Source organism: Varanus komodoensis, unplaced genomic scaffold, assembly GCF_004798865.1.
Source record: "Varanus komodoensis strain SLA01 unplaced genomic scaffold, ASM479886v1 scaffold33, whole genome shotgun sequence".
NCBI classification, from domain to species: Eukaryota; Metazoa; Chordata; class Lepidosauria; order Squamata; family Varanidae; genus Varanus; species Varanus komodoensis.
In genome coordinates, this window is record NW_025335817.1 from 10912231 (window position 1) to 10935754 (window position 23524).

General features: G+C 45.1%; 1 protein-coding gene across 4 annotated transcripts; it reads left to right on the plus strand.

Moving 5' to 3' along the window:
* The first annotated feature begins 2953 nt into the window (after positions 1–2953).
* On the plus strand, positions 2954–22155 carry HAPLN3 (hyaluronan and proteoglycan link protein 3). 4 transcript variants are annotated; one of them, XM_044438966.1, is made up of 5 exons: positions 2954–3054; positions 8950–9104; positions 10802–11170; positions 14536–14838; positions 19920–22155. In XM_044438966.1, the coding sequence occupies exons 2-5, from the start codon at positions 8984–8986 to the stop codon at positions 20198–20200; spliced, it is 1074 nt and encodes a 357-aa protein (XP_044294901.1). In that variant the 5' UTR covers positions 2954–3054; positions 8950–8983; the 3' UTR covers positions 20201–22155. The 4 variants fall into 4 exon arrangements, with proteins under 4 accessions (XP_044294901.1, XP_044294900.1, XP_044294903.1 ...); XM_044438965.1 differs by lacking the exon at positions 2954–3054 and having other exon boundaries at positions 7696–9104; XM_044438968.1 differs by lacking the exon at positions 2954–3054 and having other exon boundaries at positions 7696–9104; positions 10807–11170.
* The last annotated feature ends 1369 nt before the right edge of the window (positions 22156–23524 follow it).

The following is a 23524-nucleotide window of genomic DNA, read 5'->3' on the forward strand; positions in this document are numbered from 1 at the left end:
GTAATTGGACCATCCACCTCTGCTGATGCTTCATCATGAGGTCAAGAGCCAGGGCCTCCTGGTCTCCATCTGAGAGCACCTCACTCCCAGAGTCCCCTCCCCCTGGCTGTACAACTCGGTTATTCCCAGGAACTGCCTGCCCTGCTGAATCATCTGGTGTTGAGATAAGCATGTCCGCTTCCTTCATCTCAGTATCTCAGCATGTCCCATCCTCCCCAGTCCCATGCTTCACATTCTGACGGAATTTCCATCAGTGGAAAGGTCAAAGTACTAGCCTATTTTTTAAAATAAAGCTCTAAGCTCTATACTTTAGGAGAGGAATTTCAACCCTTCAGAATGCAGTAAAATTGGAAAAGACAGGAAATTACCAAGGACTGGATGGTGAGGAAAGGGAGAGGACTGCACCCTTCCAGGGAGCCTCAGAGGGCTGGATTGGGGTACCAAGCAGGCCAGATTTGGCCTGTGTGTCTGACATTAAGCACTCCTGGTGTGGTTAAATGTAAATTCTCAGTGTTTAGATGTGTGCACCCCTTTGATGTGCTCTATTTCATGTTACCAAGTAACACTGTATTTTAGTGAATTCCTCAAAGTAACAGAGAGAGAGAGGGAGAGAGAGCTGGTAACTGATGTCAGGGAACAGGCAGAGATGTTCAATGATTATTTTGCTACTGTATTCTCCCCAAGGCAGGTTGGGTGAGATCTACCTGGGGGGGCTGGATGAGGTTGAGGTTATGGGGGCACAGATTGAAGTCACTCCCCTAGAAGTTGAGGAGCTTCTTAGGGCCCTGGACATTACAAAAAGGCCTGGTCCTGATGGGTTACATCTGAGGGTACTTCCAGAATGGGCAGGGTGCTCTCACATCTGTTAGCCTTCATTTCTGAGGACTCGTGGAAAACCGGAGAAGTACCGAAGGACTGGAGGGCAGTGCCAGTGGTCCCAATCTTCAAAAAGGGTAGCAGAGGATACAAGGGGAATTACAGGCTAGTTAGCCTAAAGTTCCTTCTGGAAAAGATGATAGAAAAGCTCACAATAAGAAAAGCTCTAGAACCCCTAGATAGGGAGGGAGGTGGGCAGCCACGCAACATGGCCTCCAGAAAAATAAGTCCTGCCAGATGAACCTTGTGGAATTCTATGACAAAGTTTTGACATGGCTAGACAGTGGGGATGCTGTGGATGCTGGATTTTGGCAGGGCCTTTGGCAAAGTATCACATGATATCCTAGTTGAGAACTTGACGAGCATTGGGATAGATTGATGCACTGTTTGATGGTTTAGGGCATGGTTGAGGGATTGCAAACAGAGGGTGACTATCAGTGAGGAATCATGGCAGCCAGTGATGAGCAGGGTCCCCCAGGACTCAGTTCTGGGACCAATTCTGTCCACTCTCTTTATCAGTGATCTGGAAGAAGGGGCAACCAGTCTATTGACCAAATTTGCACATGATACCAAAGTGGGGATGGGGACCACAACTGGGGATCAGGTACTTCAGATCCAAAAGGATCTGGACAGACTATGGAAGGCAGTGGGGAACAACAGGATGGCATTCAATGTGGATTCAATGTGCCATCTGAGATGAGATTGAGGAGTTGGGTCTTTTCAGCCTGGAGAAGAGGAGACTCAGAGGGGATCTTGTGGTGACATACAGGTATGTGAAGTGGTGTCACATGGTGGAGGGTTGTGATGTGTTCCCCCCTGTGGTGGAGGAGAGGATGTAGTGCAATGATGCAAAGCTCAAGGAACCAGGTTTCAGGTTGGATGGCAGGAAGTTGGTACCTCTAGGACATGGAACGGGCTTCCACAGGAGGTGGTGGGGGCCTCATCAATGAAGGTGTTCAAGGAAAGATTGGGTAACCACATGTTGGGTATTACATGAGTGGAGCCAGCTGGAGCCAGGTGTCAGAGTAGATGTCCCGTGAGTCCACTTCTGATTTTCTATGTTTCACATATCCAGGGATAGAAGCTTGAAGTCTTCTACAGCAGAACCCTTTATTGTAGAAGAAAAGAGACACAGTATCCCTGGTTCACATTTTAGATTGTATGTTTCTTGGGCAAAGACCTGGAGTCTCTTGATGACATTGCAGGAATTTAAACACACACATAAACAAAGAAAAGAGCAGTTATGGTGCAATGGTTAGGAAAGTCAGTGTGGCTTTCTCGTAGATTGTTCAAAATTGTTTTTAGATATATGCATGTCTCTCTCTGTGTTGCATGTTTATATGTTTTTGTGGATAGAGTTTTTGTAATTTATTTTAAGGTTTTTAATCTTTACAAACCGCCTAGAGAACTTTGGCTATTGGGCTGCATAGAAATGTAATGGGTGAAATGAATGAATCGGTACAAATACTGGCCAGCGATTCTGGAGCTCCACATTTTCTTCCCCACTTGGCCATGAAGTTCGCTGGGTCCCTTCAGTCCAATCGCTGACTCCCAGTCTAACCTACTTTACAGGGTTGTCGTGAGGCTAAAATGGAGAGGAGAAGGAGGATTATGGAAGTCCTGTGCGATTGCTTGCAAAAAGTGAAAAGGCTACAGATACGATAGCAGCAACTTGAATTAGTATCTGATGCAGAAGGTATCAGACAAGCTGTTTTTATCTTTGTAGCAATCCAAAGTGCAGATTAATGAGAAATTGGGTACTTGATTGTACTTAATTTAAAAAAGAAAAGCTCTAATCAAGGCCCATAAAGTATAAGATAGAGTAATTCAGGCTTTGGATACCTTTCCAAGGTACAGATCGGACTATGCTGCAGAAATCCAAGGCATCGACATGCGAATAAGCCGAGTGGCCGCGCACCCAGTCAGCCCTGATCCCTTCCCATCCTTTCCCAGCCGTCTGACGGCTCTCCAGCCCCGAGGAGTGCCTGTTCCTTTAAGAGGCCGGTCCTACTGCTGCTAGGCTTGTCCTGTTGCTGTTTCCCTTTGGCGCCCCCCCCCCCCGGCCCCCCATACATTTCACTACACTTTTGGCTCCGCTTCCTCACTCGCTCCGGGAGAGTCAGAACCCCGCCGCCGCGAGCGCGCTGCTCTCCACCGCCGAGGCTCCTGGTCACAACCGTAAGTAGAGGAGTTCTGGAAGGAGGATGCGGGTGGACTTGAAAGAGTGGGAGAGGGAGGTGAGGTAGCCCCGCTTTCCTTCCACACCACCCTCTGCTGGAATGTAGTTCTGCATCCCACGGGAGGGAGCGCATGGCAGAAGCAGTGCCTGGAGCGCGTATGTGCTTGTGTGTCCGGGCTCGGTGCGGGAAGAGCGCCCCAAGCCATGGTGCAGAAACTTTTTTTCCCAGAGTAAGGCTGCAGGGAGAAGACGTCCCCTTTTTCCGAACATCTCCGAGACTCCAGATGTGTTAGACTGCAATTCCCTCATGCCCAGCCAGCGCGACGCGATGGGAGTCCTAGTCCAAGCCATCCGGCGGGCCCCGATTCGGGACCAGGGAAATCATGAGAAAGTGAGCAGAGGCGCGCTGGTGGTTGAAAAGGGTAAAAAGGACTCATCCTGACCCCTTTTGCAGAACTAACAGGCTGATGCAGGCCAGGGTGTGGAAGAGAAGCGGGAGGTTCATTCTGGCCAGTTTTCACCCTCTCGTCAGGAACTGGTTTGGGCTGCAATCCTAGCATACTTACTTGCCTGGGGCTTTATTGCATTGAACCCCACGGGACTTACTTCCGAGTTGCCATGCATAGGACGGCGCGAACTGACTGAGGCCACGAGTGGGAAATGCCGGAATTAATGCTGTAGAAAGGAAATAACAGTACGACTGCCTTCCCTTTAGCAGTGATGGAAAAGGCAATGAGGGGATCATTGAGGGATGCTTTTGCAGCACCCTAAAATGTGTCCTGGGTAATCAAGGAACAGCAATGACAAATAAATGCAAGTATTGTGGAGGGAATACCCTAACCCTAACCCTAAACTAATCCAGATTATAAATCAAAGTGAATTACATAGAAAGGGAGATGTTAAGCAAACCTTCCCTGACTGAGGCAAATGTTGGATTTCTTTCCCAAATTCTCTCCTGTACTCATGGATTGATGATGCCAAAAGCTGCAGGACAAACCTTTAGCTGGAACATACATATGGGGACTTTTTAAAAAGACTTTTTGGATGATGTTTTCCAGCTCTTATCATTCTAACAAACTCTACATATGAATGTGATAGTGATTATTTTTCAGATTACCTTTGCTTTTGCAGTCATTCTTTGAATGCAGGCATTTGTTTTGTAACTTTGACTCCAGCACTGGGCACTTATTTTGCCTTTCGACCAGAACCCCAAGCTCCATCGATGCCTCGGGAGGGTAGAAATGAAGAATGCTCCATCTCGTGCAAATGCCATTTATTTCCACTGCCAGGAAGGAACAGTACTCCACCGAAGCCTACACTTGCTTTCTTCATGCTGGTACCCACCCTATGTGCTGGATGCAACTTCCACCTTGTCTGGGGATAATTTATTTATTTATTTAAAATATTTATATGCCGTCCTATTTGCAAAAAAGCCTCAGGATGGCTAACAATGTAAAATATAACATAAATAAAATTCCAGACCCACACTGGCTGCAATTGCAGAATTGCAGTCCATCACAGTAGACAGGACCAGGTGGGAAAGTCTGGCTTACTCTAAATTAGTTAGAGTTTAAGAGACTACAAGATCTTATTTTTGCTGTGACAGACTAACATGCCTACCCTTATGGAAGATGGGAACTTGCCAAACTACTGCAAATCATATAGAGATTCACCATTAGATCTTGATCTTCCCACCTCTGCCTTATGCTGCAATACTTAACTCAGGAACAAGTCCTGGACTTGCAGAGCATCAAGTTGCTCAATAGGGATTCCTATCTAGCTGCTCTCAGTCTACAAGAACCACAGTAGAGTTACACTGAGTAAGATGCAGCCCCAATAATTTCACTGAGTGTGATTTAGGCATATGTGGTGCTTCCCCACTGCTATTGATAAAAGAGCTTCAAAAGGGCTTCATTTGGGCTGCACTTAATCCAATATATATAATACAAATTCTTTTGATGCTCCACAGAGCCATGAGGTGGGCTGCTTTAGGGTAAGAAAATGATGGGCCTGTTAAGCAGGGTTTTTCTCCTTGACTTAACTCTCCTTTCTTCTAAGTGACAGAAGAAGACATAGTGGAACAGAAACAGCATCTTTTCTTCCTATGGGAATTTCAATCCAAGGGAAATCTTTGCATATATTTGCAACATATGCTCTGTCAGTGTTATTATTCCATGATAAATACCAGTCCATTGATCCATGTGTTTTCCTCTTTTTCATCATGGTGGTTGTCTGTTGATTTTTTAAAAATAGTGTTAGTCCTTCCAGAGATTACAACAGCAATTTATAGTGGATAATCTAGTGACGAAAGAATGCTAGAAAAGGAAAGATGATGGGCAGTGGCACTACAGCTGGATTTTTTAAAACAGCCATTGTGTTCAAGTGGACCAAGTCTTCTTTGTACAGCCTCCTGCAACCTGGGGCCCTTCGGAGGAGGCTGTAGCCCGACACAAATGCAGGGTACCAGGGCACAAACAGAACAAGACATCAATGGTTCTTTTTAAACAGGAGGAGTGCCTGTAAAGGGAATTCATGGTTTGGTTAGGTAGGAGAGGGATTATAAGAATAACCACTGTTTTGTGAAGAAGAAGCTGTAAGGCTTGGTGAATCGAGAAAGTCCTGAGACCGTTTCCTGTATTGGAAGTTTTCCTGTTCCTAGAGCAGGGGGGGGGGGGGGGGGACGACGGTTCCTGGTAGGAATTGGGTAGCACAAAACAGCGGAAAGAAACTAGAACAGAGAAAGAGTGGATGGATGTTATGGGAGGACTGGAGAAAGTGAAAGGGCAAATGATTCCATTAGCAGGAGGACACAATATTGCTTTTCTGGGGCAGAATGATCCCTCCTGTTCCCACCAGTTAGGCTACGATGCCTTTTCCCCGAACACCAATTGTTTGGTGGTTTCTCAGCTCATGACATGTGGTTTTCCTCTTATTCTTAAATATTGAAATTCCTCTCCTAAGGCTTAATTATTGGCGGGAAGAGATTTAAGCCACGCTATGCTGGTGGCATTCTTTGTATTTTGGTCCTGCAGGTTTTGCCTCTAGCCCTGTACCTTACAGGAATGCCCCCCTCCCCCCAAAGTCCCTCTGAAATTGAGCTGAAAGAGTTCTGACTGTACTGCTGTAAGATGACAGTGGCCAGCCAGATCTCACTGGAACTTGCAAGCAGATCATGTATTTGTCTTGTTCTTTGATGATGAGAATCTGCAAATCAAAGGCACGCTGTTGCTAATTATGGCAGGTCCACTTTCCAGTCATTGTCTGAGAGTTTAGATGTAGGTTTCTGGGCAAGAGAGGACTTCTAATTTTTCAGCACACATCAACTGGGCACATCTCCCAAGAAGAATCTGTTTGTTGGCATCTCTAGTATCTGTCGCTTTAAAAAAATGCAGAGCAAATTTAGTTAGGGGGCAGAGGGCTGGACTAGGACTGGAGCCATCCTGGTTCAAAACTCCACTCACCTGTGAAGCTCTCAGGCAAGCCTTGTGCCAGTTAAATAACAACCTGCCTTGCAAAGATGTTGTGAAGATAAAACGGAAAAGGACCTGTACTTGAGCTTTCTGGGAGAAAGGTGGAATACAAATGTAATAATGAAAAAAAAAAGGTTGGGGTGATTTCTGCAAGGGAGAGAGTCCATTGAGAAGTTGCCTTTAGCAAGCTCGTTTTAAATGAATGCAGCAGTTCTCCTGCAGTCTTGGTTCATTTCTGTGGCTATTCCATGGGAGAAATTCCACCACTGGATTCCGCCGAAGGGATTGCAGAATAGAACCATTTCTGCCACTCTGAGCCAAGTGCTGTCATAGTTCCACTGTCAGAGACTTGAAGTTGTCAAAAACATTTCAATAGCTGAAGAATTATACCAGTGCGGTAACATCAAATGGATAAGTATATGTTGCTGGCAAGGAGAGCACTTGTACCCTCCAGCCAGAATACAGAACTCCTGTTGACACAACATTTGTTGAGAGTGGGAATTGTTCCATGCTGCACTTGCTTAGTTTGGAGTTGGGGTATTAAACTTTCCACCCCCTCTTCTTTAACACCACCACCAAAGTATGCTACTTTTGCATCCACAGGTTCCACTTAGCCACCACATAAGAACATGGGAGTAGAGCCCTGGGCAGTTCCTATGCGCATCTATATGCATTGGTGATCAGTATGATCAATATCTTATACTTTATTGGTATTGATTAGAGCATTACTGATAATGTGATGCTCCTATGGGTCAGCAAACATGGCCTCAGGCAACTCCGGCTCTGTGTGATCAGCAATGCGAGTCTTTCCCTAATTTGGACCATTCTGCAATGATAGACTGGGGTGGGACGGGGCAGTCCTGCTCCTTTTCTAAACCCGTTGGTGCCCCATTTAGAGAGGTGGTAGGAGCACCCTATTCATCTGCAGCAGAGGGTACCCCCTTCCCTCTCTGCAAAGCTCGCAGCTCTGAACGTGCCATAAAAGAACTACAGAACTGTAAAGGACTCCAAAGATCTTGTACCAAAGGAGCAGGGAAGACAAGTAATCAGATCAGTAATCAGAGAGAACGCAGGGGTGAGGACCTTGGAAAATTCCCAATCCCTCTCCTGCAGGATCCATAATACCTGGCCATAAGCCCCCCCCCCCCCCCCGCTTTGCACACAAGGGCAGTGATGGTTTCAAAAGGAGGCTGTAAACTTTGACAGAGCAGAAGGCCAAGAAGTCAAATTCCTGAGTGGAATAGCTTTCAGGAAACTTGATGGATAAAGACTGCCCTCTCTTGGCTGTTGGAGAGTTTGCTACCATGTCTGCATCTCAGCTGAAAATGCAGTGCAATTCTGCATGTGGACTCTGGAGCAAGTCTCACTGAGTTCATTAGGGCTTATTTCTTAGCAAACGTGGCTAAGATTGCAATATTAATGGTATTGCATTAAAATAAATCATAAATCCTTGTGCTGGAAAACCAGGTAAGAGAAAGGAGGAGTAAATTCATGTTACTTTATGAATTCACATAAGCACTACAGCTTTCCCCATTCCTTTGATTTCAGTGATGGATGATGTATGCCCTTGACTTTTTTTATTTGAACTTGATAGTTCTTGATGGTGACTCGATTTGGCTGTGCTGTAATCTATCTTTTTATTGTTGTTTCTTTTATATTAACACTTAACTTTTCTTTCTCTGTTAAAGAATTTTATCATTGGCCATTGCCAATAAAAGAGGAAATGCCAAAAAAAAAGTGAGCAAAAGAAGACAAAGATTCCCATAAAGTTATCATAGGCTATAGATACGATTTTTTTTTTTTTTTGGGAGGAGGGAGGATCTCCTTTAAATATGGAGTAAGATGTCAATGCATTAAATTCAGATGGATATCAGAGAAAGGCCACCATCTGGGACTGTGGGCATATCCACAATCCGAAAAATGGCTGGCTTGGGAGCCTTGGGAGCCAAATAATCTGTCCCAAACATAGAACATAAAAACAGAGTGAGTCAGAAGGGATCTCCTGGGCCATCTAGTCTGACCCCCGGCTCCAGCTGGCTGAGTATAATGCAGAAGTGGTATCTGGTCCTCCACACACACAACAACTCCTATTATCCCTATTTTTACTACCATTGTGGTTATTTCAGATGTCAGTAAGAAAATGTATTAATTGGAGGGGAGAAATAGTGGGGGACCTCGGGCACCTCGGTGGGTACCAGGAAGGTTGTCCATGGTGTCCACTGGCACCATGTTGCTTACTCCTGGAGCAGACTAACTGAAATCTGTCAGATGTGAGTTAGTGAAGACTGACAGCTCATATTGAGAGTAATGGATATGCTTTAAGTATGGCTATGTTTTCATGTTTTATAAACCTGGAGAGAATTCTGTACGTGTTAGCCATGAATTATGCCATTGGCTGATTTCTCCGCCTTGCCTTCCTCTCAGAGACACATTCCTGCTTCAGAATCCCCTGCAAGAGATGCTCTTCCACCTGGTTGTGATGCTGCTCCAGATGGGCAGTGGCTGTGGGGGCCTCCCTTTCTACAATGGCTTCTACTACGACCGGGTCATGAATGACAAAGGAGATGGCAACAGAGGAGGTGGGAAGCAGGCAGGCGAATGGTCCTAGTACATGGGGTGGGTGAGATGAACACTGGAATGGAGGTGGGAATGGATCTGCCAGCCAGCTGATGTCCCCATAGACAGGTGGAAAAAGCAGGCAGCTTTCTCTGACTCGATGGGCTCCAGACATTCTGAGTGACAGCTGCTAGCTTTCCTGATCATCGGCCCTGCAGACTGGCATTGATAGGAATTGATCTGGAGGGTGTCAGAGACCGTTTCCAATATTAGTTCTGCTTAGAGTAGAGCAATTAGAATGAATGGGATTGAAGTCCATAATGACTAACTTAAATCTCATTCATTTCACTTGGTCTGCTTTATGTAGGAGTGACATTGCATACTAGCCCATGTCAAGGAAGGCTGCTTGAGAGCCAGAATACCAGGGCTTGAGCTAACAAAGGATAATCTGGCATTTCCAGGTCTCTCATTATTTAAGTCCAGCCTGTTTTATAGAAAATACAGCTTGGAGGGACAGCTGTCATCTTGGAAATTAGCTTTCTGCAGTCTGGTCACCTTCAGCTGTGTTAGCCCAACCAGAACCTCTTCTCCAATTATAAAATATCATTTTCCTTATATTGGTAATTTGCTGTGTTCCAATGTTTTAAAGCTTTCGAATTATTAACATTTACCCCACATATTTTTCAGCACAGCATGGGCATTCCTTTCCTCTCTATCTCTGTTGCTTTCTAACTATGAAACTATATAAAACTAAATTTTAGGTAGTTTCATACTTAGAAAGTAAATTTTCAATGGCAAGTCACCTTGGAGTCAACTTGGGCTGCAAAAGGAGAGCTGGAAATAATTTTATAACTGAATACATAAATAATAAAATGACATTTTGTTCTAAGAGCAAGATTATTTTCAGCTGGCATGGTAGAGAGTGTGAATTCATGGAATTGGTGAAACTGAGTCAGAAGGTGTTTGTGTATTACCAGTGCAGGCCATCTGAAAAGAATTGTGCATGCATTTTTCCTAATGCTGTGCTAGAAAATGACTTCCAAATTATTTATGACCACCCTAAACTACTTTGATAGAAACAGAATTGTTCAAAAGAATGTTCAATGCAGAAGAGCATTTCCAACCCTCCTCCTCATAAGTGGGACTTGAGGATCCTTTGCTTTTGAGGTGGTCAAGCCGTGTGAGTGTGCTGTAGATTCCACTGGAGATCAATCTCTCTGGCAGCCTGCAGCCACCCTCCTTTCCCACACTTCAATTAAAGCCCAGGGCAAGCATCTCAAGTTCCTCCTCCATGGAGCATGTTCAGATCAGGAAGCAGGGGCAGGCAGCCTTGTGGCTGCAGAGTGGTGGAGTGATGCATCAGAAGAAGAAAGAATTAATACATAGAGCACCTGCAGATATATCTTATCAATAAGGTAAGTTCAAAAGCAATGTAACAAGCATCATCATTGCCACCACCGCCTCCTTGGGGAAAAAGAGAGACGTTCTTTTACAACCACAGCTAACAGAGGGAGCCTGCATCTGAGAAGCTGTAGGAAACTTCCTGCTCCTTCTCAAGGAATTGGATGAAGTGGCCCCCCCAAGTTCCATAGTCAATAAATAGGGTGGCCATTTGTACAGAGGTATGATTGTTTCTACCTACTTGGCAATGCCAGAGAATGCTTCTTATTGGGTGGATTTTAACAAATAATTAATACATCCCCCCTCCGCTCTGTATTAGTTCAGTTCAATGGAGTAAAATTGATGGTAGAGACATCCTCTGACACCATTTTCGCCCACCGTGGGGCCAACGTCACCCTGCCCTGCCACTACCACTTCGCACCCCAGCTGAACAGCCCGCACCAGATCCGTGTCAAGTGGTCCAAGCTGCAGCAGGACAACACGAAAGATCGCGATGTACTGGCTGCTGCTGGGCCAACGCAACGCAGCTTCGGCGAGTTTCGGGGGCGTGCACAGCTGCAGCAGGCTTCTCCGCATGAAGTGTCTCTGGTGATTGATGACCTGCGCTTGCAAGATGCCGGCAAGTACCGCTGTGAGGTCATTGATGGGCTGGAGGATGAGAGTGGGACTGTGGATCTGGAGCTGCAAGGTAAGGTGGGGGGTACTGATGGAGGGGCGGAGGGGGGAGAATTGTGTGCCATGCAATGTTGTCTGTTTTTCTTCTTTCCTACCAATAAACCCAACCGCAGCCCAGAAGTCAGCAACCTTCTTCAACCTGGAGCCCTCTATATGCCATGCCATTCTAGTGAGAATGATGGATATTGCAGTTCAAGACACGTGGAATGCCAGTTGAAGAAAGTTGCAGTTCAGCATTCACTCCAAGTTCTGTTCTGACAGGGTGGGGTCCTTGACAATTTCTGGGTTATGCAAACCATTGGGATTGTGTCTTTTGTTATTTCCCCCCTCATTCATTCATTCATTCTTACATCCGCATCATGCAATTGTTTCTTCTTGCAAGAAACCCAAGGCAGCTCTCTAATAATTCCCAACTGCAATGGGAGCAAGAAAAATGCATGCAAAAAAAAAATATTGTGGGTTTATATAATGTATTAACTTTATTTTTATTCCCTTAAGTTCAAAGCAGTTCACAGTATATAATACAGGAAAAAATCCATATAAAACCAATGTAAAGACAATGTTAATTTCAATGTTATTTAATTAATTAAAACAAATTACTGCCATGCCAATAATAAGACAGCGCCTGTTGCAGATTAGGGAAGGCATGGACAAATGTGAGCCTTCAAAAGGCATTGAAAGCTCCCCACAGTAGCCACTTCTGGAATATCGCATGTGGGATGTTCCAGGTTCTGGGTGCCACTCCAAGTGGTTCTGCTTATGTCCTGTTACTCAGGAACATTCTTATTAGAAATGTAAAGATTCACAGCAGCAACACAGAGTGTATGCCTCATTTTAACCACCAGATGTCACAAATACCCTGTGTCATTTGCTGATAATTACCATAAGGTATGCTTTTTAACAGAAACCAAACAGGGAGAGCTATGTGTTGGGAGCAGGAGGGATGGTGGGCTTGGGCAAGCATTCCCATAGACTGCTGGCCACTTTTCTCATACTGATTCAGAATCAGAAGATGAAGAATGTTTCAGTGAAATTGGCAGCATGGGCTGACTGAAGGTCCAGAGATGCACCAGCAGCAGCAGCAGGTCTCAAGCCACCTGCTTCTCCACGCTGGGCAGTTCCTAGGAATTCCCAAGCTGTTCAGCAATAGGGAGGAACTGGTAGGGATGAGGCATTCGAGACGCAGACCAGCCCCCTCCCACGAGCTGGCAAGGTGTCAGCAGAGGCAAGAGGCCCACTAAGTTGAGCCGCAAGCAGAGAGGAGGTGTGCTCGTCTTCAGCTCATCCTGCCCAAAATTGGAGGCAGGATCTGCATATCTGTAGCAGAGTTTTTACAACTTGCATAACCTTGTACAAATCAGAGCTGACTCATTAGCGTTGAGTTCTTGCTGTCCTTGCTGCAGTGCTTCACATGAGAAGTGAGGAAGCATCTTCCTTTCACTGTACATTATTATTATTATTATTATTATTATTATTATTATTATAACATTTCTATGCCGCCCCTTGCCGAAACCTTGCATATGCTCCACATCGGCAGCTTGAATTTTCTGACAGACAATTTCAGATTTGTGCAATATTTGAACATCTGCTTTGGAAATTGTGCAAAGTTTCTGAGGAGGGGCATGAACTTTGCACGTATTTTCCTAGCTTAAAAAAACAGAAATATGCAAATTGCAGTTCATAGACCCCATACTCTTAACTCACCACTGATTGGTTTGGCACCAGCACAGAGCTGACAAGGTGGAATCTTCAGGGCCAAGTTAGGAAAGTCCATTGTATTTTCACCCCAGTGTGGGATCCCATACACATCTTAAGCAGCATGTGCATGTGGTAAAACATGATAAGACTGGCAAAATGATACGAGGAATGTACAATCCTTTCTCTAACACTCCTAACGCTTGTAAAGATCACTTTGGTAATCAGGTAAAGAGCCAGTATGTAGTGGCTAGAATATTAGATTGGGATGTAGGAAATTCAGGTTCTAGTTCATACCAAACCAAGAAGCACAGTGGGTGACTTGGGACCGCTCCGTGCAGCGTTTCAGGGCAGCGTGCCTCACAGGACTCTTGTGAGGGTAAAATGAAGAAGAGGAGGCCCATATCAGATGCCTTTGGTTCTTTGCAAGAGAAACAATGGGGGGATAAATGCAACTGTTAATGATGATGATTCTGGGGTGTACATTTCATTAAGAATTCAGCATTTCGTTCATCCTTCCCCAACTTTGTGCCTCCAGATGTATTAGATGCATCTCCCAGCATCCCCTAACCAGTCATACTGGTTGAGGGTACATGGAGTTGTTGGCCAAGCACCACAGGTTGAGAAGCCCTGTTTTAATTCATTGGATTGTTTAAATTAATGTAAATAGATAAAAGCATTGTGCATGTTTTAAAATTTGAACATATGGATTCTTATAAAAACTGCAGATGGCAAGGACCCTCTGAGTGAATGAGATTGTAGGATGTCTCTTGTTCAGTGATGCTGTGGTGACACATGTACCTCAGCCAAAGCAAGCAAGCAAGCAAGCAAGCAAGCAAGCAAGCAAGCAAGCAAGCAAGCTTACTTTCCCCCTTCAAAACGATGCTTTCCCTCATTGTGCCATGCCCAAGTCTCCAGCTACAGCTAGCAAAGACTCCTGCCTGGGGAGCCACAGCCTGGGAATAGGTGGTAGTCTATGGAAAACAGGGCAAATTTGGTGCTAGGAGGGTCTCAATAGGAGGTCATAGACCACAAATGGGGCCACCATGGAGAAGGCCTTCTCCTTTCCACCACCCTCTGAGCCTCCCTTGAGGAAGACCTTGGTGGGAGTGTCCTGGCGGATCAGGGAGTATGCCAGGGACTGTGCTCCCAAGCCATAAGAAGAGCCCACACAACTGTCTTGTACTTGTGAGAAGTGACTGGCCCACGTAGCTTAGTGAGGCCCTGCAGATTTTCAGGTAGGAGTTGGTTCCCAGGCTTTATCTGGAGATATTGGGGTCGAACCTTTCTGTACGCAAAGCTTGTGGTCTAGCACTCGGCAGGGTCCCCTCACACTGGTGCTACGAGGCAACAGTTCCCCACACTTTCCTCTGGTTTGGATGTGGGAGGGCTTCACATGTCAAGGGCTGTTTACTGGTCGGGGTGCTGGACAGAGATGCAAGGGAGCCAGGTTCACTCACCCACAAAACTCACTAGTTGACTTCAGACAAATCACTTACTCTAAGCCAAGTCGGCCTCACGGGGTTGTTGTGAAGATAGAAGGGAGAGGAGAAGGAGAACCATATAAACTACCTTGGGCTTCTCGGAGGAAAGCTCACTATGAAATAACAAAGCAACAAACACTGAGTTTGTTTATTTAACCATCTTCCTTTTGTTCTTGCTCACCAACTTTCTGCCCTTCAGGGGTGGTTTTTCCTTACCAGCCTCACCAGGGGCGCTACATGCTCAATTTCCATGAAGCCAAGAAGACCTGTGAGGAGCAGGATGCTGTGATAGCCTCCTTTGACCAGCTCTTTGCATCCTGGATGGAGGGCCTTGACTGGTGTAATGCAGGCTGGCTGGTGGATGGCACAGTCCAGTACCCCATCACTTTGCCACGAGAACCCTGCGGTGGGAAGAACATGGCCCCCGGCATCAGAAGCTATGGAGAGCGTCACAAGAAACTCAATCGCTTTGATGTCTTCTGTTTCTCATCGGCTCTAAAAGGTGAGGTATGCTATGCCCTGCTCAGCAACTAATTTTGCAGGCTGGCTACTGCCGGGAAAGGACGGCAGGTGTGAGGCCAGGCCATGGCTCCTTTGTGCTGGCTCCAGTTGCCACTCTGGTGACATCTTGGATGGACTCGTGTAATCTGGGGCTGCCATGGAAGACTGGTGCCTGCAAAATATGCAATATTTACTTATTTACAAGGTCTATATGCTGCTCCATATTCTGGTATGGAGATTCCAGAGCAATTAACATTAAAAGGTGAAACAAAAGAACGCAACGAAAGAAAACTAATAAAACCAACCAACTAACCTGGTTAGTTCAGGAAGGCTTCCTGAAATAAGAGTTTTAAGGAAGTTCTGAAAGCAATACTGGTCTGACCTCCAGAGGCATGCATGGAGTGCCAGAGACGTGGGACCGCTACACGGAAGGCTTTCTTCTGGGCAGACTCCAGTCAGGCAAGAGGTCCATGCAGAACTTCCATCTGCTCACCTCAGTGCTTGAGAAGTTTGGTAAGCAAGATGTCCTGATCCCAGGTCACTGAGGGGTTCTCATGCAGATGCTGAGGCATTAGTCTCAAAGTCTTAAATGTGTAAATGTGAATCTACTGCCCTGTCCAGCAGGACGAGCTGATAGAAACACAGAAAGTGGCCTTACACTGAATTAGATCAGTGATTCATCCACCTCGGTGTGATCTATTCTTATGGTTGATGCTCATATGAGAGTCTTTTCCAGCCCTGTCTAGAGATGCCAAGGATGAGTTTAGTTGAGACCCACTGCAGCCTGGCTGCTCTTCTTTCAGAGAGGTCTTATACCATGCATGGGACCTCTGAATTCATTAATTTTTCTCTGAATTAGACCTTCTTAAAGAAATGTGATTCTGGCTCTCCTGGACATGAATTCAGTGCAGTTGTAGCACTGCAACTGTTAATTTGCTTAGCAATGTGAGGATCACTGTGCTTATGTCAATTTTGCATGCATTTATAAACCTCTCCCTCTCCCTCTCCCACGCACACGAGAAGCCCAACTCTTCATGCCACTGATGAAGTGGACTCTAGTAAATAAACTGATTATTCTTTAATATTTCATACACCTCTTGGATTGGGAAGGTAAGATTGAAGTCCACTGGGATATGATTTTATCCTAATGGCAGCTCAGCCTCCTTTTCTTATGAACAGAAGAAAAAGATTTAGGTGGCTAAAATCATAGAATAGTAGAGTTGGAAGGGGCCATGAAGGCCATCTGGTCCAACCCTCTGCTGTGGCAGGACACCACGTTATGCCATCCCACTCAGGTGCCTGTCCAGGTTCTTTCTGAATGTCTCCAGTGTGGGAGAGCCCAGCATCTCTCTAGGCAGCTGGTTCCACTGTCCTATTGCTCTGACAGTGAGGAACCTTTCCTCATGTCTAGCCTGAATCTGGGTTGTCATAGCTTAACTGGATTATTCCGTGTCCTGCACTTCGGTACCAGCAAGAAGAGATCTTGACCTTCCTCTTTGTGACAGCCTTTGAGGTACTTATGGAGTGATATCATGTCCCCATTCAGACTTCTCAAGGCTGAACATGCTCAGTTCTCTCAGTCACTCCTCATAGGGAAGTGTTTCCAAACCCTGGATCATTTTTGTTGCTTTCTGCTGGACTCTTTCTAATTCAGCTGCATCTTTTTTAAATGTTGGAGTCCAGAACACGGTCTGACTACTGAGGGGTATAGAGGAACTACTACTGTTCATGATTTGGAAGTAATGCTTCTGTTAATGTGTCCCAAAATAGCATTTGCCCTTTTGGCGGCTGCATCACGTATTTAACCTATTACCAAAAATTACTCTGAGATCTTTTTCTTTTTTAGTTCTGTTGAGCCACGTATTCCCCATCTTGTATTGACGCATTTTGCTTCTGTTTCCTAGCTGGAGGACTAGGCACTTGTCCTTATTGAATTTCATTCTGTTGCTTTCAGCTCAGTGTTCAAGTTTCTCAAGATCACCCTGGATCGTCATTCTGTCCTTTAGGGTATTTGCTATTCCACCCAGTTTTGTATCATCAGAATGTCATGTGGCATTATGTCAAAAGTTTTGCTAAAGTATAGGTAGATTATTTCCACAGTGTTCCCGCTGTGTGTTTGGGAGGTTACCCAGTCAAAAAATGAGATTAAATTAGTCTGAAAGGATATGATTTTGATAATTCCATGTTGGGTTCAATTAATCACTGCATTTTCTTCAAGATGCTTGCAGATGGATTTTTAAAATAACTTGCTCCAGAATTTTTCCAGGAATTGATGTCAGACTGTAGTTCCCAGGTTCATCCCCCCTCCTTGCTTTTTAAAGACAGGGACAATGTTAGCCCTTCTCCAGTCTTCTGGCATTTCTCTTGTTTTCCAATATTTATTGAAGATATTAGCCAATGGTTTTGAGAGTTCCTCCCCTAGCTCTTTTATGACTCTGGGATGGAGTTAGAAACATAGAAACATAGAAACAGAGCGAGTCAGAACAGGCCTCCTGGGCCATCCAGTCTGACCCTCGGCTCCAGCCGGCTCCACTCACGACATGCCCACCATGTGGACGTCCAGCCTATCCTTGAACACCCGCACTGATGGGGCCTCAACGACCTCTCGTGGAAGCCCATTCCACACCCTCGGGGTCCTGACTGTCAGGAAGTGCTTCCTGGCATCCAAATGGAACCTTGGCTCCCTGAGCTTTGCTCTGTTGGAGCGCGTTCTGCCTTCCTCTGCAGGGGAAAACAGGTCTCTAGCCATCTCCATGTGAGTTCACTGGGCCCTGGAGATTTGAAAGTGTTTATTCCACCTAGGTATTCCTTGACCATTTGTCTGTCAAGCTTGGGCTGCCATCTCTCACTTTCACCTTGCACTTCCTCTTGGTTGTAGATTTTTCTTGTGGGAGAAAAGTGAGGTGAAGTAGGAACTGAACACCCTCACCTTTTCCTTGTTTTTTTCCCCCTGATTTATATCCTGCCTTTTTCCTACAAAGGGCTCAAGGCAGCTTACATCATCTCTCCTCCTCCATCTTATCCCCATAACAACAACCCTGTGAGGTAGGTTGGGCTGAGAGTCTGTGACTGGCCCAAAGTTACCCAGTTGGCTCCATGGCTGAGCGGGGACTAGAACCCAGATCCTCTGAGTCCCAGTCCCATGCTCTTAACCACTGCATCACACTTGCTCTTGTTGTTGGTTATCACTCTGTCATCCACTTTAAGTAGCTGGACACCTTTCTCTTTCACATGTCTTTTGTTTTGGATATATCTGAAGAAGGCTTTCTTGTTCTTGGCATCCCTTGCTAGTCTCAGTTTGTTTCCTGTTCTAGCCTTCCTGATGCTATTCCTGCACTTTCTTGCTATTTGTTTATAGTCTTCCTTTTCCTTCCTTGACTGGCCTTTTGTCTCTTTTTCAGAGTTACACAGTATGTCATGTCGTTCTTTCACAATGGGTTTCTCACATGTCCCTCCCTCAAGTAACTTAAAGTGGTTTGAGAATTCCAGTGCTTCCATTGGTGCAGAGTGTTTTCTACGTATTCTGCATTTAACTGTCACCCTGTTCCAGGGTGTTTCTTCATTTCCTCCCTTCTCAGGGTTCTCTTCTGCTGCCTCAGCTCGCTGGTGCTCTTCTTGCTTCTGAACTACGCTTAGCTGCTGCAGTCTCTCTGCACTGTCGAATCATGCTTCATTTTCATTTATTGCCTGGAGGGTGGGCACTTGCTGCTCCCCTGCTCTCACTTTCTCTTGTAACAGGGTGACTAGTGTGCAGCTGCTGCAGGCCCCCACTGTGAAGTCCCCTTGGTCCATTGCTTGTGCAACCTTAGTGATTCTGCCTTTGGGGCAGCTGTTGTGACAACTGGTGCTTTCAAATGAATTCACTAAAAGTTAGCAACAAGCAACATGGTACTACTAGTGAGTGGGAGTGTGTTACAAGGAGGAAGACAAGTGTGTGTGCATGCATGCAGGGGGGTGGATTCATGTGAAATAAAGAAGAGAAAAGAGAAGAAGGGGGGAAATGTTAGGGCCTCCCCTTTGACCTCCTCCACCAAACTCCTCTTTGCTCTCCCTGGGAGCTTGGCTGCTTGTATCCCAGAGGCCCTAGACCTGCTGGGGCAGCTTGCTCTGATCTGCCCTGCTCTGCTCTGCTAAGAGTGAGGAACCAGTCTTGACAGGGAAGGAGAGAACGTGGTAAGGCAGCTGTGGCTTTCATGCTTCTTATACCATGGATGGCCTGCCTATAATCCTCCAAGTCGGGGGGTTGCAGGCAGCTACACACAGTGCCGAATTCGTTTTTTTTTTTTTTTTAATGCTTGGCTTTTAATTTTTGATGATGCATGAATTGTTTAGGATGGATCTGGCTGTATACAATGTAATTGATTTATAGTAATTTTTATTAGTTTTTAATTTGAACACCACATGGGGATGTATGTGCATGTGTGTGAATGTATCTGCCCATGTGCATGCCCACACGCATGTGCACACGCACACATTCTCGGATGTTTATTGTGTAAACCACGTTTACATTCGTTTTATAAAGGAAGTGAGATGGACATGCTTGAACCAATCCATCCACCCATATACATATTCTGTGATATGATTTATATCTTGCCCTTCTTCACAAGGGGATGTGGTGGTACAGTGGGTTAAACCACTGAGCTGCTGGGCTGCCAATTGAAAGGCTGGCAGTTCAAAGCTGCACAACAGGGTGATCACCCATGGCCTTGTCCCTAGCGCTTGCCAGCCTCGCAATTTGAAAGCGCATAATAGATAAATGGGTACCACTTTGGTGGGGAGGAAACAGCACCCCATGATGTCGTGCTGGCCACATGACAGCTCTGGCTCATGGCCTTAGAAACAGATGAACACCACCCCTTACAGCCATTCAGCTAGCAGAGTAAAATCCACAGGTATTCCTCTCCTCTCCTCTCCTCTCCTCTCCTCTCCTCTCCTCTCCTTCTTCATTCACAAAGATCTCAAGACAACTAAGAATCTGTTTAAAACACAGGATAGGCCATGTGAAAATCATACCTCTAAAACTGTGCAAGAATTCTTGATGTTCCTTCATCATGCTAACAGATTCTCTTCTTCTGTCAATAGGAATTGTTTACTATCTGACTCATCAAGAGAAATTCACTTTAGAAGAGGCCAAACAAGCTTGCCAGGATGACCAAGCTGAGATTGCCAAGGTGGGCCAGCTCTATTCGGCATGGAAGTTCCTACGTTTGGACCGTTGTGATGCCGGCTGGTTGGCTGATGGGAGTGTGCGCTACCCCATTGTATCTCCACGGCCCAACTGTGGCCCCCCAGAACCAGGCATCAGGAATTTTGGCTTTCCTAAAGCAGGGAAATTTGGGGTCTACTGTTACAAGATGAGCTAAAGGAAGAGCTGGAGCAGGCTGGGAAGGCGCTGTGCCCCAGTGAACACATCCTTCTCTTGCCACCTAGAGTTTATTATTTAAAGGCCAGTACCTGGAGGCAAACTGAATGGTGTGTTTTATTTTTACGTCTTTTTTGTTTTTACATTTTGTAATGAAAGGGAAATTCTGTATAGTCAAATGCACTTGCATTTGAGTTGCCTTGGTGCTGATTCCAAGATCTTCAAGCTTCATTGCCCACCTGATCCAGTACTAGGAAATATCTGAGAGGAGCGTGTGTGCAGTCCAGGCAGAGCTGGTCTGACGATCTGGTCCCTGTGCCTTCTGGAGTAGATTTACATGGATGTCTGTCAGTGAGATTGGGCAGCCAGCCGACCCAGAGCAAGGTTGATGCTATAGATGCTGGAGCTCACCAAAGGACTTACCAGAGCAGTGTGTTCTTCCCAGCCATTGGTACCCTAAAATGCCGTCATCCTAACAGGGCATCTCTGCACTCTCTGGTGGACCCCACATTTATTAATTAAAGAGCAAACTGGATATTTTCAAGGCTCAGGGTCTTACTGTGGTAGAAGCTACAGTAATAGATATTACTTTGCTTTTTTAAAATTATCGCTGACAAGGCTTACTTGTCTCCCAGTTGATTGATGAGAAGCTCAGAGCCAACAGGGATGTTGCAGAAGCTACTGGATAGCAATTCTGTTGCCCTTAAAAGTGCACATAACTTTCTCCAGTTCTGCAGACCATCAAGATGAATTGGACGAAAGCCAATTCTTCCTCTTGCCTTCGTGCATGTGACATTTTTCTGCAACATGATGCCTTCCAGATATTTAGGAGTACACCCTCCATAATTCTGGACAATCGGCTGTGCTCCTTGGGCCTGATGTGAACTGCAGTGCAAAATATCTGGAAGGTACCCCCTTGGGAACTGTTGACCTACAGCATAGTGTCATCAACTTCCCTTCCATCCGTTTTTTTTTTTTTTTAATAATGTGAAGAATAAATATAAGAAAAATAGCATATGTACCTTTTTCAAAAATTAGTTTATAAGAGTAAGATGAGCTGAAGGAGGAGGACAAGAGGAAAGGTTCCCTCACTTGCCAGTCAGACAATCAGCTTATTGGCAGGGGTAGGTCATTCCGTCTTCCATCCATGTCACATGTAGCGTGTTCTTACCCATAATTCCATTCTGTTCTATTTCCTTGTTAACGTTGACTTTAGACAGTCTTCTCAAGATAGTTTAGTTTGCATTTTCTTTGAAAACATGCACTGCAAGCAGGGGTGGTATGCTTCATTCCCCATCTGCATTTGGGGCCCCTATTGCCCCAATACCCCACTGAATTTCTTACTTTTAAAGAAAAGTCTCATTCCTGAAAGCCTTCACATTTGGTGGCAAATTCAGCAACACAGTGGGATTTCTGGTAAAGGCATGATTTGTGCTGGATTCAAAAGGGCTGAACCAAGAAAAGATGCCCAGCCCTGATATAAATGCATAGTTTGATATATTTGGACAGGAAGGAACTATATCTTGACATTCCAAGAAGTATCACATTTGGTGGGTGGTGAAGTTTGGACCTGCATGTGCATTGGGGAGATTCTAATCTATTGTGTTTAAGGGGTGCTTGAGGAATTTATTTTTGTAAATTTCAGTATGAATTTATCTGATCTATGTGAATGTGTATATTGGATCCTTGTTACCAGCTTTTATTCTTCCCAGGCACAGCTAATAATATCAAAGTACACTGAAAAATCCACATTTTGGAAGAAATAGTTATAGAAGTATGAATTTTGAGAAAAATACATTTAAAACTTAAAAAAAATAAAAATGGATATGTAAGTGTAAATTTAGATGTTGATTTTTATGTGAATTAAACAACCAGTCAGTTGCAGATTAATGTAACAGCTATCCAGAATGGAGGAATGAGTGAACATGGATGAAACCAAATAAAACTGGAAATGGACTGAGTCATCTACCCTGAGTAAGTTTGTATAATTGGCAGTTCTCAAATTCCCCAAACATCCCTAATTGTTGGTGTATCCGGTAATACAGCAGTTGTAAATAGTTCTGAGTTTTCTCTGCTGTGACACTAAAAATGCCCCGTCTGTCTTCATGCTCAGTTTGAACACTTCTCAACAGCTAAAATCAATATTTGCCTAGTTTAGCTAAATTTAAGAGATGTCATTAATTTTTTTTCCCCCTAGGAAAGAGGTAGAAACCAGAGTGGTGACAGCAGCCATAGAAATGGTTGTGTGGGGGGCTTTTAGAGTCTCCATGCCATCGTGTCTTCACATTTCGATGCCTCCTGCATACGTGATGCAATGCATGGTCACTTGGGAGTGATGTCCATTAAATGATACCGGGTCTTAGTTCTGATTAAACGTATACAGAATAGCAGAGTCCGAACTCTACTATTCCCAGCTGTCTGCAACTTGTGATACAAACCATCAAGAGAATCACAGGGTCCTTCCTCAGTAGGTTAGGAACTACATGCCTGAATTCTGCGTCTTCCTTTGTGTTTTATTTTTAAAATACTGAAAAAGCGCTGCCTATAGGCAGCTAGTGTGCCAGGGTGATAAGTCTGAATCCAGACATTTCCCTGACTCGCTTTTCCTGAGTATGTGGGGAATTTTAAAGAGAGAGTAGTCAAAGATGCCACGACTCCTCTGCAACCGCAGAAGTCAACTACAACTCTCCTGTGCGTGACTTTGGCCAAGCAGCAAGGATGACAATGAGGGAGGGCATGTGATGGGCACGGGTACTGGAGTGCAGGAGCCACTCTCCCTTTTTGTCCCAGTGGTCTTCAAAGGTGGGTCACTTTTTGTACAGCCAGCAGCCCTTTTGGAGCACTCATCAACTTAAATGAAGAAGGCTTAGGTAGCAGGTGATGGAAGAAACCAATGCTGGAGAACCTGAGCTGCTTTTACCCAAAGCTCCTCTTGTTGGTCTTGCCCAGTATCAAGAACTGAGAGCTCCACCTTACATGGTCAAATTAATAGCAACCACTTCAACTCTTCACAGGCAAAAATGGGGACCTGCTTGGAACTGCCTCAACCAACTACCCATTCACTGTCACACAGCACTTTTTGCCAGCTTCTTTCAAGGTCTGGCCTTCTCATCCCCTAATGTAAAAGGTGGCAGCAGCAACATATACCACAAAAAAGTGATTTTCCTAAAGTGCACCATGGACAGCTTGAAATATATCTAGCCTCATGCACTGGGTAAAATGATAAAATGTGCATTTATCTGAATTTTACCATGGTGTTTTCTAATAAAAAACACTTATGGAATGCATATATATTAGGGGAAAATGTAGACAGAAAGGCATCTAT